At 36.5% G+C, this 19,412-nt stretch overlaps 1 protein-coding gene across 3 annotated transcripts in view; it reads left to right on the top strand.

Annotated features, from left to right (window-relative positions):
• The window catches only part of DPH5 (diphthamide biosynthesis 5), a 41,794-nt gene extending 24,178 nt beyond the window's left edge, over positions 1–17,616 (top strand). For all 3 annotated transcript variants that reach the window (XM_005678035.3, XM_005678034.3, XM_005678033.3), the window contains exons 6-8: positions 12,110–12,149; positions 13,597–13,700; positions 15,198–17,616. In XM_005678035.3, coding sequence (XP_005678092.1) covers positions 12,110–12,149; positions 13,597–13,700; positions 15,198–15,421 — 368 coding nt within the window. In that variant the 3' untranslated portion in view covers positions 15,422–17,616. The remainder of the gene's footprint in view (positions 1–12,109; positions 12,150–13,596; positions 13,701–15,197) is intronic.

Below are 19,412 nucleotides of genomic sequence, written 5' to 3'. Positions count from 1 at the left end.
TCCTTTTCTACAGTATGTGTTGTAAAAATACTGTAATCAGAGCTTTAATCTGTGGCTGATCAACAGAAGAGAAATAACTGTCATCTTTGATAACTGTGAAGTGACACTTGTACTTGACATCAGAAGACAAAATCTGAGTGCTACTCTATACTAGCTAGAGAGTATTTTGAACAGTCCATACCTTTGCCTTCTTTTTTTATCAAATAGTAATAGCCTTTTTCTTGTCTTTTGTAAGTGTTTAGATCAGTATATGTGTGTGTGTGTATGCACATACACATATATAAAATATACATAAAAAATAAATACATTATATTTATTTACTTTAAAGTCTCTAGTCTTGTGTCAAAGTCAAATTACTATGTTTGTAAACACTGATTCACACTCTTGTAGTTTTTTTTTTTTTTTTATCATTTGTTGGGAACAAAATGCTCACATATTGGCATCAGTCCCTGGATCATACACTGAATTGCACTGTTTTGATTCTACTATGAAGTTATCCAGTAGAAGAATGTCTGCCATGTAGCACAGAATCAGGGCACACAAAGAACCCATAATTTTGACCTCTATAGTAAATATAGATATTCAGAACATTTGAAGAGATTCCTATTTGCCAAAGACATTTAGGCTGTCTCAAGGGGCGGTCCTAAGATGGTGGAGGAATAGGATGGGGAGACCACTTTCTCCCCCAAAAATTCATCAAAAGAACATTCGAACGCCGAGTAAATTCCACAAAACAACTTCTGAATGCTGGCAGAGAACATCAGGCACCCAGAAAAGCAGTCCATTGTCTTCAAAAGGAGGTAGGAAAAAATATAAAAGATAAAAAGAGAGACAAAAGAGGTAGGGATGGAGAGCCGTCTCGGGAAGGGAGTCTTTAAAAAGAGAGAAGTTTCCAAACACCAGGAAACACTCTCACTGGCGAGTCTGTGGCAAGCCTTGGAACCTCAGAGGTCAACATAACTGGGAGGAAAAATAAATAAATAATTAAAACCCACAGATTGCATGCCCAACGGTAACTCCCAGTGGAGAAACAGCGCAGATGTTCACATCCACCACTAGCAAGTAGGGGATAGGCAGGGAGGCGTGGGCTGCATTGCTTAGGATAAGGACCAGGCCTGAATGCCCTGAGGGCAATCTGAGGGAACTAACTTGAGAATAGCAAACCAGACTGTGGTATAGCTATCCTACCAAAAGCCCTAACCTAAGACATCGCCAGGCCCGCTCACAGAACAAAGGACTGAGCAGAGCTAGCCAGCTGTGGACTGGCCCATCCCCTGCCAGAGACAGGCAGGCGAAAGCAGCCAGAGCCAGAAGGGGGCAATCACGGCCCCAAAGAGGCACCATCTACCAAACTGCAAGTAGGCTTCGCTGCTAACTAAGGCTTCCTGGGATTCTGGATAGTCGACGTCCGCCGGGAGGGTTGCAGCCAGAGATCAGCTCCCCAGAAGAGACACACGGCATGCCTGAGAAGGTGTGCTGGTTGTACACCCAGAAAACCAAGCAACAGGGATGGAGGCGGCAATAAGTTGCAGCCTTCAATTGGGGGCGACCACGCTCACCAAGCACCTGGTCACCTGAGTTGCTAGGACCTGGGAAGGGCACAAAACACAGGCCCAACCGAGTCTGCACTGTTGTGGAGTACCCAAATACCTGAACCTGAGTGGCTTAGACCTGGGAAGTGCATACAACCCAGGGCTGGCCTCAGACAATTTCCGGCAGAGCAACCCAGAGTCTAAGCACTGTAGACTGGGAAAGCACACACGCCGTGAGTTGGGGCAAATCCAGTGTGGCTAAGACACTGCAAGCACATACCAGTGTTATTTGTTTGCAGTGTTCCTCCCTCCCCACATCACGACTGAACAAGTGAGCCTAAAAAAGCACCACCACCCCCTTGCATCAGGGTGGAAATTAGACACTGAAGAGACCAACAAACAGAAGAAGCTAAAACAAACAGAGGGAACCACCTTGGAAGTGACAGGTGCAATAGATTAAAACCCTGTAGTTAGCACCAACTACATAGGAAAGGGCCTATAGATCTTGAGAAGTATAAGCCAGATCAAGGAACTATCTGAAAATGAACTCACCCCACACTGTCCACAACAACACCAGAGAAAGTCCTAGATATATTTTTACTATTATCATTCTTTTAATTAAAAATTTTAAGTCCTCTATTACTCCTTTAATTTTCATTTTTATAACCTACTATTACTATGCAAAAAAGACTTTATTTTTTAAAAGCAAACTTCATATATTTATATTTAATAATTTATGTGACTTTGTTTTTTTCTTTAATATTGTATTTTTGAGAATCCAACCTCTACTTTAGATTTTTAATCTTTGCTTTTTGGTATTTGTTAACAATTTTGTACCTTTAAGAACCCAACCTTCGGTATCCATGTTTACTTGGGAGCAAGATTACTGGCTTGACTGCTCTCTCCCCCTTTGGACTCTCCTTTTTCTCCACCAGGTCGCCTTTATCTCCTTCCTCCCCCTTCTCTTCTCTACCCAACTCTGTGAATCTCTTTGTGTGTTCCAGACGGTGGAGAACACTTAGGGAACTAATTACTGGCTGGATCTGTCTCCCTCCTTTTGATTCCCCCTCTTTTCCTCCTGGTCACCTCTGTCTCCTTCCTCCCTCTTCTCTTCTCTGTATAACTCCGTGAACATCTCTGAGTGGTCCAGAATGTGGAGAGCATATAAGGAAGTGATTACTGGCTGGCTTGCTCTCTCCCCTTTTGATTCCCCCTCTTCTCCTCCTGGTCACCTCTATCTCCCTCCTCCCTCTTCTCTTCTTCATGTAACTCTATGAACTTCTCTGGGTGTCCCTCACTGTGGAGAAACTTTTCATCCTTAACCTAGATGTTTTATCATTGGTGCTGTATAGATGGAGAAGTCTTGAGGCTACTGTAAGAATAAGACTGAAAACCAGAGGCAGGAGGCTTAAGTCCAAATCCTGAGGACACCAGAGAACTCCTGACTCCAGGGAACATTAATCGATAGGAGCTCATCAAACGCCTCCATACCTACACTGAAACCAAGCACCACCCAAGGGCCAACAAGTTCCAGAGCAAGACATACCACGCAAATTCTCCAGCAACACAGTAACATAGCCCTGAGGTTCAATATACAGGCTGCCCAAAATCACACCAAACCCACTGACATCTCATAACTCATTATTGGATACTTCATTGCACTCCAGAGAGAAGAAATCCAGCTCCACCCACCAGAACACCAACACAAGCTTCCCTAACCAGGAAACCTTGACAAGCCACCCATCCAACCCCACCCACAGTGAGGAAACTCCACAATAAAGAGAGCTCCACAAAATACCAGAATACAGAAAGGCCACCCAAACATAGCAATATAAACAAGATGAAAAGGCAGAGAAATACTCAGCAGGTAAAGGAACAGGATAAATGCCCACCAAACCAAACAAAAGAGGAAGAGATAGGGAATCTACCTGATAAAGAATTCTGAGATAGAGAATCTACCTGATAAAGAATTCCAAATAATGATAGTAAAAAAATGATCTAAAATCTTGAAAATAAAATGGAGTTCAGGTAAATAGCCTGGAGACAAGGATTGAGAAGATGCAAGAAAGGTTTAACAAGGACCTCCAATCAATAATGAATAATGCAATAAATGAGATCAAAAACACTCTGGAGGGAACCAACAGTAGAATAATGGAGGCAGAAGGTAGGATAAGTGAGGTAGAAGATAGAATGGTAGAAATAAATGAAACAGGAAAAAAGAAAAACGAATTAAAACAAATGAGGATCTCAGAGACCTCTGGGACAATGTTAAATGCCCCAACATTCGAATCATAGGAGTCCCAGAAGAAGACAAAAAGAAAGACCATGAGAAAATCCTTGAGGAGATAATAGTTGAAAACTTCCCTAAAATGGGGAAGGAAATAAGCACCCAAGTCCAAGAAACCCAGAGAGTCCCAAACAGGATAAACCCAAGGTGAAACACCTCAAGACACATATTAATCAAATTAACAAAGATCAAACACAAAGAACAAATATTAAAAGCAGCAAGGGAAAAACAACAAATAACACACAAGGGAATTCCCATAAGGATAACAGCTGATCTTTTAATAGAAACTCTTCAGGCCAGGAGGGAATGGCAGGACATACTTAAAGTGATGAAAGAAAATAAGCTGCAGCCCAGATTACTGTACCCAGCAAGGATCTCATTCAAATATGAAGGAGAAATCAAAAGCTTTACAGACAAGCAAAAGCTGAGAGAATTCAGTACCACCAAACCAGCTCTCCAACAAATGCTAAAGGATCTTCTCTAGACAGGAAACACAGAAAGGATGTATAAACTCAAACCCCAAACAATAAATGGCAATGGGATCATACTTATCAGTAATTACCTTAAATGTAAATGGTTGAATGCCCCAACCAAAAGACAAAGACTGGCTGAATGGATACAAAAACAAGACCCCTATATATGTTGTCTACAAGAGACTCACCTCAAAACAATGGACACCTCAATACAGACTGAAAGTGAAGGGCTGGAAAAAGATATTCCATGCAAATAGAGACCAAAAGAAAGCACGAGTAGCAATACTCATATCAGATTAAATAGACTTTAAAACAAAGGCTGTGAAAAGAAACAAAGAAGGACACTACATAGTGATCAAAGGATCAATCCAAGAAGAAGATATAACAATTATAAATATATATGCACCCAACATAAGAGCACTGCAATAGGTAAGACAAATGCTAACAAGTATGAAAGGGGAAATTAACAGTAACACAGTAATAGTGGGAGACTTTAATACCCCACTCACACCTATGGATAGATCAACTAAACGGAAAATTAACAAGGGAACACAAACTTTAAATGATACAATAGACTAGTTAGACCTAATTGATATCTATAGGACATTTCATCCCAAAACAAAGAATTTCATCTTTTCCTCAAGTGCACACGGAACCTTCTCCAGGATAGATCACATCCTTGCCCATAAATCTAGCCTTGGTAAATTCAAAAAAATTGAACTCATTCCAAGCATCTTTTCTGACCACAATGCAGTAAGATTAGATCTCAATTACAGGAGAAAAACTTAAAAATTCCAACTTATGGAGGCTAAACAGCACACTGCTGAATAACCAATGAATCGCATAAGAAATCAAAAAAGAAATCAAAATATGCATAGAAATGAATGAAAATGAAAACACAACAACCAAAACCTGTGGGACACTGTAAAAGCAGTGCTAAGGCAAAGGTTCATAGCAATACAGGCATAACTCAAGAAACAAGAAAAAAATCAAATAACCTAACTCTACACCTAAAGCAATTAGAAAAGGAAGAAATGAAGAACCCCAGGGTTAGTAGAAGGAAAGATATCTTTAAAAATTAGGGCAGAAATAAATGCAAAAGAAACAAAAGAGACCATAGCAAAAATCAGCAAAGCAAAAAGCTGGTTCTTTGAGGAGATAAATAAAATTGACAAACCGTTAGCTAGATCATCAAAAAACAAAGGGAGAAAAATCAAATCAATAAAATTAGAAACGGAAATGGAGAGATCACAACAGACAACACAGAAATACAAAGGATCATAAGAGACTACTTTCAGTAACTATATGCCAATAAAATGGACAACTTGGAAGAAATGGACAAATTCTTAGAAAAGTACAACTTTGCAAAACTGAACCAGAAAGAAATAGAAAATCTTAACAGACCCATCACAAGCACAGAAATTGAAACTGTAATCAGAAATCTTCCAGCAAAAAAAAGCCCAGGACCAGACGGCTTCACAGCTGAATTCTACCAAAAATTTAGAGAAGAGCTCACACCTGTCCTACTCAAATTCTTCGAGAAAATTGCAGAGGAATGTAAACTTCCAAACTCATTCTATGAGGCCACCATCACCCTAATACCAAAACCTGACAAAGATGCCACAAAAAGGAAAACTACAGGCCAATATTACTGATGAACATAGATGCAAAAATCCTTAACAAAATTCTAGCAGACAGACTCCAACAACATATTAAAAGGATCATACATACCAAGTGGGCTTTATCCCAGGGATGCAAGGATTCTTCAGTATCCACAAATCAATCAATGTAATACACCACATTAACAAATTGAAAAATAAAAACCATATGATTATCTCAATAGATGCAGAGAAAGCCTTTGACAAAATTCAACATCCATTTATGATGAAAACCCTCCAGAAAGCAGGAAGAGAAGGAACAAAGCTCAACATAATAAAAGCTATATATGACAAACCCTCAGCAAACATTATCCTCAATGGTGAAAAATTGAAAGCATCCCTAAAGTCAGGAACAAAATAAGGGGGCCCACTCTCACCACTGCTATTCAACATAGTTTTGGAAGTTTTGGCCACAGCAATCAAAGAAGAAAAAGAAATAAAAAAAATCCAGATTGGAAAAGAAGAAGTAAAACTCTCACTGCAGATGACATGATCCTCTACATAGAAAACCCTAAAGACTCCACCAGAAAATTACTAGAGCTAATCAATGAATATAGTAAAGTTGCAGGATATAAAATCAACACACAGAAATCCCTTGCATTCCTATACACTAATAATGAGAAAATAGAAAGAGGAATTAAAGAAACAATTCCATTCACCATTGCAATGAAAAGAATAAAATACTTAGGAATATATCTACCTAAAGAAACAAAAACCTATATATAGAAAACTATAAAACACTGATGAAAGAAATCAAAGAGGACACTAATAGATGGAGAAATATACCGTGTTCGTGGATCGAAAGAATCAATATAGTGAAAATGAGTATACTACCCAAAGCAATCTGTAGATTCAGTGCAATCCCTATCATGCTACCAATGGTATTTTTCACAGAGCTAAAACAAATAATTTCACAATTTGTATGGAAATACAAAAAACCTCAAATAGCCAAAGCAATCTTGAGAAAGAAGAATGGAACTGGAGGAATCAACCTGCCTGACTTCAGGCTCTACTACAAAGCCACAGTCATCAAGACAGTATGGTACTGGCACAAAGACAGAAATAAAGATCAGTGGAACAAAATAGAAAGCCCATAGATAAATCCACGCACCTATGGACACCTTATCTTTGACAAAGGAGGCAAGAATATACAGTGGAGAAAAGACAACCTCTAACAAGTGGTGCTGGGAAAACCGGACAACCACTTGTAAAAGAATGAAACTAGAACACTTTCTAACACCATACACAAAAATAAACTCAAAATGGATTAAAGATCTAAACGTAAGACCAGAAACTATAAAACTCCTAGAGGAGAACATAGGCAAAACACTCTCCAACATAAATCACAACAGGATCCTCTATGACCCACCTCCCAGAATATTGGAAATAAAAGCAAAAATAAACAAATAGGACCTAATTAAAATTAAAAGCTGTGCACAACAAAGGAAACTATAAGCAAGGTGAAAAGACAGCCCTCAGAATGGGAGAAAATAATTACAAATGAAGCAACTGACAAAGAATTAACCTGAAAAATATGCAAGCAACTCCTGCAGCTCAATTCCAAGAAAATAAATGACCCAATCAAAAGATGGACCAAAGAACTAAACAGACATTTCTCCAAAGATGACATACAGATGACTAACAAACACATGAAAAGATGCTCAACATCACTCATTATCAGAGAAATGAAAATCAAGACCACAATGAGGTACCATTTCACACCAGTCAGAATGGCTGCTATCCAAAAGTCTACAAGCAATACATTCTGGAGAGGGTGTGGAGAAAAGGGAACCTCTTACACTGTTGGTGGGAATGCAGACTAGTAGAGCCACTATGGAGAACAGTGTGGAGATTCCTTTAAAAACTGGAAATAGAACTGTCATACGACCCAACAATCCCACTGCTGGGCATACACACTGAGGAAACCAAAATAGAAAGAGACACATGTACCCCAATGTTCATCGTAGCACTGTTTTTAATAGCCAGGACATGGAAGCAACCTAGATGTCCATCAGCAGACGAATGGATAAGAAAGCTGTGGTACATATACACAATGGAGTATTACTCAGCCATTAAAAAGAATACATTTGAATCAGTTCTAATGAGGTGGATGAAACTGGAGCTTATTATACAGAGTGAAGTAAGCCAGAATGAAAAACACCAATACAGTATACTAATGCATATATATGGAATTTAGAAAGACGATAATGATAACCCTGTATGCGAAACAACAAAAGAGACACAGATATGTAGAATAGTCTTTTGGACTCTGTGGGAGAGGGTGAGGGTGGGATGATTTGGGAGAATGGCATTGAAACATGTATATTATCATATGTGAAATGAATTGCCAATCCAGGTTCGATGCATGATACAGGGTGCTTGGGCCTGGTGCACTGGGATGACCCAGAGAGATGGGATGAGGAGGGAGGTGGGAGGAGGGTTCAGGATGGGGACCACATGTACAGTCGTGGCAGATTCATGTCAATGTATGGCAAAACCAGTATGATATTGTAAAGTAAAAAAAAAATAAAAATAAAAAGACATTTAGGTTGTCTCATGTACAAAGTTCTCTATTATTCAATAATATATAATTTGTACATTATCAGAACCCCAATCAATATATCTCTTTTAAAAGAGAAGACTGTAGAAAAGTTTTACTAATGGTTAGGATTTCTTATAGGGTAGAATTTGGAAATTATGTAGAGCAAAGGTTAGCAAACTACCTTTGCTGGATCAGATCTAGGCTACCACCTGTTTCATAAAGTTTAATTGGCACACAGCCACGCTACTTCATTTATGTATTATCTATGTCTATTTCATGCTACAATGGCAGCAATAAGTAGTTTTGGCAGAGACCTTGTGGCGTTCAGAACCTAAAATATTTACTTCCTTGTTCTTTACAGAAATGTTTACTGACTCCTGATCTAAAGTAAAATTCTGCCTAATTTAATGTACACCCTGTATTCCCCAGTGATTTTCTTTCCCATTACCTTGTGTAAACTTCTTGTCTTATCATTCATCTGAATTGTTTTATTAACTCGTTGGTTTTCTTCTTCATAAGAGCAGGGACTTTGTCTTACTGATTCCTCTCTTTCTAATGTCTAGAAGTGCAGCACAGTGTAGCTGTCCAACAGATATGTAATAGAAGTTAATTGGTTGACTTTTTCTTTTAGTTTCAGACTTGATCTTATTACCCATTGGCACAGAAAATCTTTAATTCTTGCTAGTTCATTCAGTTCCAGCTAGATTACATTCCTTTTTTACTCCAGTAAGAGTGACACCTAATTAATTCTAGATCTAGTTCAGGCCATGCATGCTTCTCTGGTATTTTTTTGGCTTATGCCTGAATCCCACAATTTACTGGTATGATAATACTTTCTTATTTTAGTTAATTATCAGTGTAATTTAGTAATTCATTATTAGCTAATTAGCTTTATAGTTTTGTGTTTGGATTTTCCATGTGGAAAGATACTAGTCTCCCTCTTTAGTAGTTCTTATTGGCAGAACTTATTTTGTGGTTCTTGTTAATTCACGTGGAATATGCCATTAAAGGTATCCATCATGTTATCTTATACTTAGAGCCAATTAAGGCCAGCACTATGTAGAAAGTCAAAGGAGAATGATGCAAGAGGTACAAGCATTTAAAAAAGCTTTTATTAAAGGCAGAGGTAGAAATATATGCAACTGAGGGATGAAAAATAGGGATTCATTGGAGCTCAGATATGAAGTGTGTGTGTGTGTGTGTTTAAACAACAGAACTGAGAAGTTTCTAAAACAGAATGGGGATAAAAGTAGTCTTAAGAGGCAAGCTACCTGTGATAACATGGTCATGTATCACGAAAATAATGGAGGAACGGGGGAAAAATTGGAATTATCTTTTGGAAGCTTTGAAAAGGCAGTTAGAAATTCAGCTCACAGTATTTATTAAGTATTTATGCCCACTGTGGAGTTAGGTTCTTCTGGAATACCAAGATGTATTAGACCTGGGTCCTGCTCTCAGGATTTTGAAATCTAGTTGGAACTAATGTGCTGTGTACCTGAAAGTTGAGAGAACAATTAAGTTCTATTGTATGTAGAGGCAGGAAGGACAAACTAGAACTTTGGCTCTTGAACTTTCTCTAAGAGCTGCTGCCTCTTTTCTTGGCTTTCCTGGGAAAAGACAAACAAGGTTAAACAATATATCTTCCTTGCTCCATTAACAAAAACAGGAACAAGGTGTGAAGTATAAGATATCATGATTCTGACTTCACAAACCATAGATCTCATCATTTAATCACCTGGAGTTCTCATTATTTTTAATTAGTATGTATTTATTGAATGCCTTCTCTTATGGGCCATACCCTGTAAGGATTAGTGAGAATATGTCATGGTAAGACATATTAATGTCTTACCATATAATATGTCATAGAGAATTTAAAATTTACTTGGAAAGGCAAGAATAATATATATGATGTAATTGGAGAGTAACAAAATAGCATTAATTGTATGGCTATCTCAAAGGACAAAGAGCCTTTGGGAGGAAGTCTGTAAAGGCTTTCTGAAGGAGTTGGGACTTTTACTCTACTTAAGAGGTAGATCGTTTAAGTTGAGCTGTCATAGTAGAGCCACATGAACAAATTTATTCAGTAGAATTTATGGTGTATCTGCTAGGTACTTTACATTATGCTAGGTGCTGGTACTAAAATGAATAGGAAAAGCTTACATTCTAGAAAGTAGAAAGGAATAAATATGGCCTGTGTAGGTACAAGGTAAGATGAGTCTGGCTTGAATTTATTCACTAATACAGACTTACATTAGTGAAGAAGCATTTGCCCATAAAAATCGTCCCCAGCTCTCTTCATTTTTAAAATAAAATTCTATAGGACATATCATTTAAAAAGTGAAAAAATGTAAAATATTAAAAACTTAACTATCACAAATAACATCTCAGAAGCTCAAGGTGAATGCATTAATAAATGTTTACTTTTTAAAAATGATTACAACTATTAGGTAAAGGAGATCTAAGTTGATGTTTATATCATTAATTATATTGCAGGCCATATTTCAATAACAGGTATACATATTTCCTATATGTGCCATACAATGAAAATGCCTAAATAATGAATTTCAAACCTGGAAAAATATATTCATTGCTGGTTCTAAGAACATTTAGAAATATATGTAAGGGATTATCTCTAGAGCATTTTCCAAGCAAATACTTAGTATCCTTTGTAAGAAAAACTTTTATAATCACTTTAGAAAATTTATAATCACTTGAGAAAGTTGTCAGAGTCTATCAAAAAGACCACTCAGTTACACTGTATTTATTTTTGCAGAAACAAACTTTGGCCGAACCATTTGTTTTTAGCATGTAGAACAGGAAGCAGCTGTTGCTCTTGCTGTTGTGTACTGAGTTCCTGTGAGGATGTAGAGTGATTCTGCCTTTTTACCTTCTACCAGATTGTTTAGCTGAGCATCAGTGATTACAAAGCATAAAGAATCAAATCTTTGTGATGCTTGCATCATCAAGCTTTATGAGAGCAAGGGCTATATGGGCTATATGTGTTTTGGCTGTTGTGGCTACTGGTCCATGCTTGGGAAATCCCCATTAAAGTATGAATATTTGCTATTAAAATGTTTCATAAGTTACTGGCATGTCTTACCATTCACACAAAAGTGAAAGTCTCTTCAATATGTTGTAAGAATTTTCTTTTATTTACATTACATGCATTTAAGCTTATATTCTAGTGCCTGAAAAATATAGGAACATGTTAACAAGAACTTTCCAGTTGGGTCTGTGCAGTTACCAGCTAATAGAAATGAACACAAAGATTTTGATTAGCTGTCAGATAGTGTATATGCCAATATTTATCCAACTCTTTCCTGTCTTCTTTTCCAAGAGGAAATTCAGTCTGTTCAGGATGGTCTCAAGGCCAACCTCATGTTTGTTTTCTAACTAATGATCTTTATACAACCACAAGCTTCCATTCTTCTTTATATTTCCTTAAAAATGTGGCCAGATACAAGTGTGAGGGAAGATTGTCACAAACTCTCAAATTAGCATTTTAGAGACTTGAGAATAATATTTACCAAAAATTTAGGTGTTTCAGCTGAAGTTTACATGTAGGATTTTGGGTAAAGTACTTAATTAAAAGAGAACTATTTTTTTGCTTCCTACAGACATCAAAGTAAAGGAGCAGTCTTTGGAAAATCTAATCAAGTAAGTTCATATTCTGAGAATGTGTAATTCTATTTTAATTCCATGGACTATAAGTTCTACTTAAATGACATAAGTTCTAAAGATTGTTGAAAATCACTTTTCAGTAACAGTGCAAAATTTAACACTTTCAATCTTATGAAATGTTAAGCAGTATGATAGAATGGAAATAGCAGTACATTTCATGGGTTCAGTATTGAGAACAGTGGTTGGCACCTAATAGGCACTCAGTAAATATATGTGGAATGAGTTAATTGAGAATCAGAAGACATGGGTTTGAGTCATGAGTCGGACTCTGGTTATGTGCTCTTGGGAAAGTTACTTCCATTTCTGAGCCGTATTGTCTTCAATTGTATATTGGGGGAAATAACCCCTTTTTACTTATAGATGCAGTGTCCCATACAGTAGCTGCTACCCACATATAACTAATGAGAGCTTTAAATACATATGACTAATGTAACTGAGGAATGGAATTTATAATGTAGTTTTAATTAATTTAAAACTAATACTCAACTAAGTAACTAGATAGCATTTAAGTATATTTAGAACAATTCAATATGTAAATCTACTTTTACAACCATGAATTTTATGAAATTTTATGATCTGAATACAGATCAAGTATTTCCAGTGAAAATTTAACATTTGAATTAAGATGTGCTAAAATATAGAATACATTTCAGATTTCAAAGACTTAGTACAAAAATGATGTATAATAATTTGTATAGGAATAAATGTTCAAATATAACATTCTGGATATATTGGGCTAAATAAATACATTATTAAAATTAATTTTGTCTCTTTTTTTTACTTTTGTTATTGTGGATACTATTGAAAATTTTAAACTATATTTGTGGCTTGCATTATATTTCTCTTAGGCCTGAGTTACAGAATTGTTTTGAGAGTCAACAAAATAATCTATATGAATTTTTTTGTAAACTGCAAAAGCAATATTTTGACCATTGAGCACATTTGATAGGCTTTTGAGGCACATGGAAGTAAACATATCTTAGCCTCCAAGACTTTGAGATATTTATTGCTGTAGTTTACTTTTCTTAGAGGAAGATATAAAAAGAGGAATTTGTGGTTTAAACATGGTAATAAAAATAAACCCTATAAAATCTGATTATATAACAAATTCCTACTTATTTTGAATTATTTTTGCCTAAAGTACCACTTTGAATAAGAGTAACTTTGATATAAACATTTATCTTTAAGTTGTTGGACTTATTTCTGCCAACATTTCAGTGAGATGAGAGAGCATTTGAAATAGGACAATGAAGAAAGCTTAAGAAACTAAAGGTAAATGATATACTTAAAGTGAGTAACAAGTGGCAGCTTCAAACAGAACATAGAATGTGGTAATTGAGTATACCTGGGGGGATAATTACATTAAAAATGTATTAGGTAATTTCATGGCTAAGAATAGTGGCATCTACTTTTACACTTACAGGGGAAGAAAGATCTATGAACCTCCTCGGTATATGAGTGTCAACCAAGCAGCCCAGCAACTTCTGGAGATTGTTCAGAATCAGCGAATACGAGGAGAAGAACCAGGTACTCAGGAATCTTAAAAGGGCTCTCATATTCCCCTCATGCTGCATTGAGATGAGTATGTAACATCTGAAACACACACATGCATTACCAACACCACTAAAGTGAGAGTCGGTGTGTTTGCATTCATTTTTTCCTTATCATTGTTTTCATCTTTCCCTCAATCTCATAGGCTGAAAGTTCTACTGAAAGAAAAGTAATGGATTTCTTTCTAGTAATATTAATATCATTCTAGAAAGTAAGGATTTTTTTTTTTTACAAATTAACTATAAATTAGATTTTATGTAAATAGCTTAGTATAAATATTTTGGTGAAATACAGAACCTCCATTTTAGCCCAAGTCTATAGTGAGCTCTATCCTGTGAAAGTATACTTATTCTTTTTCTCATTTTCAACACTGAGACCAGGTATAGTTGTTTTTTCAGGATAAAGACAAGAGAATTTACTCTTGCATTCTTAATATCTAGACACAGTGGATGTGCTATATAATAAAATGTTCATTGTCGATAGATTTTTATTGAGAGGTTCTTAAATAAGTCTGTCATTATATTCTGTTACAAGGTGCTGGCTGGCTTTGAACACATATTTCTTGATAGAAAAGATACACAAAGAGATTCTTTAATAACCATTGGCCTCAGTAGGCCTTGTTAAAATCATGAAATAAATAACCTGCAGGGGTGCTCTATACCCATACCTTTGTACAGAGTTCCTTACATTCCTGCTTGTCCTTGGAGAAATCATTTGCCCCATTGTGGTCATTTTTCAATCACGACAGCTTTTCCAACTAAAGAAAATCACAAGAGGGTCTGCTAAAGAGCAGACACACTAGAATGAATAATGACATTCACTAATGTATGTTATTTCGAACTTAAAAGCATAAGTAATGTCACAGTGTCTATTATTTCTTCAGGGCTGTGTAGTTTACTAAGTACTTTCATATCTATTATCTTAGTCCTTAAAACACCATTTATGAAGGATAGTTTTCCCATAAAAAAGAAGAAACTGAAAGTTTGTCATATAGCTGAGTGGTCAAGCACAGACTCAAATCTATGTATTTATCTCATAATTTTCTGGTTTTTCCAGTATATCTTGGTCAATGTGAAGATATCTCAAACATTTTATTTATAGTATAAGCATGTGATAAACACTGTCCACTAAGAACCTAGTTAAAGACAAATGCTATGTGATTAAGTATGGATACAGGTAATTATTCATCAAGTCCTAAAATTTTAAACTAAAGTAAGTCTTTGGAATTCTGAAATGGTAAAGTTAGGAAGTACTACTTTACTTTAAATGTTAGGTAGTGCAAATAATTTAGAAAAGCCTTAGATAAATCAGCAGATAGTATGTCTATAATGAGTGACTAAAGGAGATTTAATATATTTGCAACTTATTTGGGACTTCTTTAAATGTATTTTTGGTACTAGTGTTAGTTTGAGTGGATTCAGGATAATGCATTTACTGAATTGAATGGTGGTATCTTTGTTTTTCTTTTAATAGCAGTCACCGAGGAGACACTCTGTGTTGGCTTAGCCAGGGTTGGAGCTGAGGACCAGAAAATTGCAGCAGGCACTTTGCAGCAAATGTCTACTGTGGACTTGGGAGGACCATTGCATTCCTTGATTATCACTGGAGGCAGCTTGCATCCACTGGAGATGGAGATGCTAAGTTTGTTTACCATACCAGAAAATAGCTCAGAATCCCAAAGCATTGGTGGACTCTGAATACAGGCATTTTCTATTGCAAGATGTTAATTTCAGTCATATATACACATACACGTATTTGTATAACAAACAGGTCTTTTGGTTTACCTAATAAGTATAAATTGAGTGACCAAGAAGAAAGATATTCCAACAGTGCTTGGTTTCCTGTGTCAATGAGTTTTTACCCTGTGATATCATCAGTTGTTGCTGCTATTTTGGCAATTTTTCAGGATGAACATACGTGGAACAGAACAAACTGGAGAACTTACAGCTAGATAGCCATAGACAGAATCATTTAAAAGCAATGTCTGTTTATGAAACCAGTTTATACAAGATAGAACTTTCTTCTCTCTTGAAAAGTCTGATGTCCTGACTGCGAGATACATTGTCCTGACAGCATGTGGTATTAATGCATATAAACAGAGATGAGACAGCACATGGTATTAATGCATATAAACAGAGATGAGAAGAATATGTTACCAGCCAACAGTCCCACTTACTTAGGGCTCAACTGAGCACACGCCACAGCATGACATCCTTTTGCATTGCTTTGTCTTCTTTAGCTGATGTCCTAATTATGTGCCTCATATTCTGCTGTATTTTGGAGGTTATATAATTATTGAATTATAAATGTTCAGCCAGCCATGTACAGTTGCTGTTTGGTTTTAAATAGCATCTTTCACATCCAAGCTGAAAAGTGGAATATTTGCTGACTACAAAATAAAGTTTTTATAAATTTAAGGTCGAAGACAACAATAGATTGGTCAAGATTTGTCGTATCACTTAACAGTTAATATGCCTCCTATATATGCAAGTAGCCACATTCTTCTTCCTAGTTGTAAATCACACTTCATTTATTATGTTTCATGACTATGAAGTGTTATACTTTTTGTCAGTTCATAATAGAAATAGCCTTGCTCCATGGTAGTTTAGTTGGTCTAACTCTGATTTCAGTTGACCCTTGAACAACACAGGTTTGAACTGTGTAGGTCCACAAAATATATACTAAGTATTGCACAGTCTGGTTGGTTGAATCTGCAGTTGGTTGAATCCATGGATATGGAACCACAGATGTTTTCAACTGCATGGAAGAGTCAGTTCCCCTAATTCCTATATTGTTCAAGGTCAGTCACTCCATTTCCATGGCCTAATCAGTTTATCTGACCTCTTTGCTCAGTAGATTTACTAAAAGTTGAGCAACTGTTTCTCTACTTTCTGGGAGCAACAGTTAATAGGAGATTATTTTGAGTTATTTTATTTGAGATAAATGATCTTAATATATGTGAACCATTCTACTTTCAATCTGTCAGATGCAAAATAAGAGAGACCCAAGGACATTTAAGTAACAGTTCTGTATCTTTTTTCTAAGGCATTAAATTAAACAGTGAAGAATTATAAAATGAAGGCCTTCTGATTTGGGTAGTGGTGGAATAGCTTGTAATGTACAAACTCTCCCAATGATAAACTCTGGGAAAATATAATAAATAACTGTCTAAAGGCACCAAGGAGTGACCAGAAATAGTAAGAGAACTATACTTACATGATTTTTCCCTCAGGGCCTTTACAAATCAGTCTAGTGAGTAGGAAGCTAGAAAGGAAGAGAAAGTTGCAGTCTTAATGACTTAAGCTGTTGGAATTGGCTGCTGCTGGAGGAGCTGTGAATTGAAGGAGGAGATTCTAGAAGTGAAGGTAGCTCTGAGGGAAGAGACTTCTAATCTGCATGTGATTTCCTCTTGAATCTTTGGCTAACTCTGGCATTGTGCATGTGCAGGGAAGACTCCAGTGAACCTGGTGGAAAGCTGTAGCTGGGAGGCTGAAAAAGCTGAGCAGAGATTGTTGCTCTCTGTTGCAAGAGAACTTAAGAGTTTGAATCCCAACAAGTTAGAAAGCCTTTATCTTAGACTTTGCATCAAATCCCTAGAATGGTTGTATATAGCAGTAAAGGCTGTGCCTAGGGCTAAGGATTTGTGCTAAAACTAAAGACAGAATCTTTAACATAATGTGAAATCAAGCCTCCATAAAATCAAGGTGACTAGCCAATAATTACCTGCCTGCTAGAACAAAGGTTATCACTCCAGAGCATGATAACAAAATGAATCAATCTATCAACAATGCCTCGAATGCCATAAAATATTGAGGCATGCAATGAAATAGGAAAATATGACTTAAGGTTAAAAAGAGAAAAACACACAGTAAAAAGAGATCCTACCAACCCAGATATTGAAATTAGCCAACAAGGATTTCAAAGCAGCTCAGAACTGTGTTCGAGGATGAAAAGGAAAAGTGGTTGTAGTGAATTAATGTAAATGAGTACTCTTAGCAGAGTAATGGAAACAAACAGAAGACCCCAAATGGATGAAGTTAACAACAGAGTGGGGATGATGAATAGAAATTTTCTGAGGAAAAAAGATTGGAGGGAAGAATGAAAGAGCACAGAGCTTCAGTGCCATGTGGGGCAGTATCAAGCAGTTCAACATATATGTGATTGGGTCCCCAGAAGCAGAACAGAAAACAAATAGGTCAGAAATACAAATAAAACAATCTTCATGAAAGCAGAATTAGTCACCAGCAGACCCACACTACAAGGAAAGCTGGGGGAAGTGTTTTGGGTTGAAGGTAAATGACATCAGCTGAAAGGAAGGAAATAATAAATATGTGAGTATAAATGACTATCAGGTTTTCTTTGCTTTATGTTTTTAAAAGCTATTGGGCTTCCCTGATAGCTCAGTTGGTAAAGAATCTGCCTGCAGTGCAGGAGATCCCGGTTCGATTCCTGGCTTGGGAAGATCTAGTATTCTTGGGCTTCCCTGGTGGCTCAGCTGGTAAAGAATCTGCCTGCAGTGCAGGAGTCCTGGGTTCGATCCCTGGGTTGGGAAGATCCCCTGGAGAAGGAAATGGCTACCCACTCCAGTATCCTGGCTTGGAGAATTCCATGGACTGTATAGTCCACGGGGTCGCAAAGAGTAGGACACGACTGAGCGACTTTCACTTTTAAAAGACAACTGACAATTTAACATAGTATTGTGGCATGTGTTTAGCTATAAAATATGTGCAAACAATAACAAGTTCAGGGGGAAAGGTAATTATACAGTTGCAGGATTATTACATTTTATTTGAAGTAGTAGAATAATAACTGTAGGTAGACTGTGTTAAGGATATGTATTGTAATCCTTTGGCAACTACTACCAAAAAAAAAAAAAAAAAACACAACTTGGCAGAAGTTAAAAAAAATGAGAGGAATTAAATACTGAAAGACATATAGTTAAACAAAAGAGGACAGAAAAGGAGGAAATAAACATTAAAAAACATAGGACAAAGAACAAACAAATAGTAGAATGGAAGACTTAAATCCAGCCAAACCAATAATTGCTTATTGGTATCACAGTTGTAAATTAAGTAGTCCAGCCAAAAGGACCAGTTTTTTTTTTCAAAGGCTCAACTAAATGTTGTCTACAAGAGTTAAACTTTATATATAAACACTCTGGATGAAAGTAGAAGAATAGGGAAAAAAGACACAATACAAACAGTAAGCATAAGAAAACAAGTGGCTGTACTAGCATAAGACAAAATAGACTTAAAAAGGAGGAGTATACCAGAGATATACTTTTCATAAAGAAAACGGGCAGTTCATCAAGAAGACAATCCTGCATGTGTATGCTTTGAATACCAGCTTGAAAATACATGAGGCAAAAATTGGCAAAACTGAACGAAGATGCAGACAAATCCACAATCAAAGTTGGGGATTTTAACAGTTTTCTCTCAGGAACTGATAGAAGTAAACAATATCAGTACAAGTATTGATTTGAACACCAACCATTTAGGTCAAATTGTTAGGTCACTACAGTCAACTGGTCGAATAGATATTTTCAAGCACGCATGAAACATTTATGAAAGTAGACCATAAGCTTGGCCATTGACCACAATGGAATTAAAATTGCTGGCAAAAAGATATCTGTAAAAGTCCCAAAATTTGGAGATAAAACAGTATGTTTCTAACTGAGTAAAAACAAAA

The sequence above is a fragment of the Capra hircus genome, chromosome 3, assembly GCF_001704415.2.
Source record: "Capra hircus breed San Clemente chromosome 3, ASM170441v1, whole genome shotgun sequence".
Classification (NCBI taxonomy): Eukaryota; Metazoa; Chordata; class Mammalia; order Artiodactyla; family Bovidae; genus Capra; species Capra hircus.
Note: the sequence above shows the minus strand (reverse complement) of the source record. Positions and strands in the feature narration are given on the sequence as shown.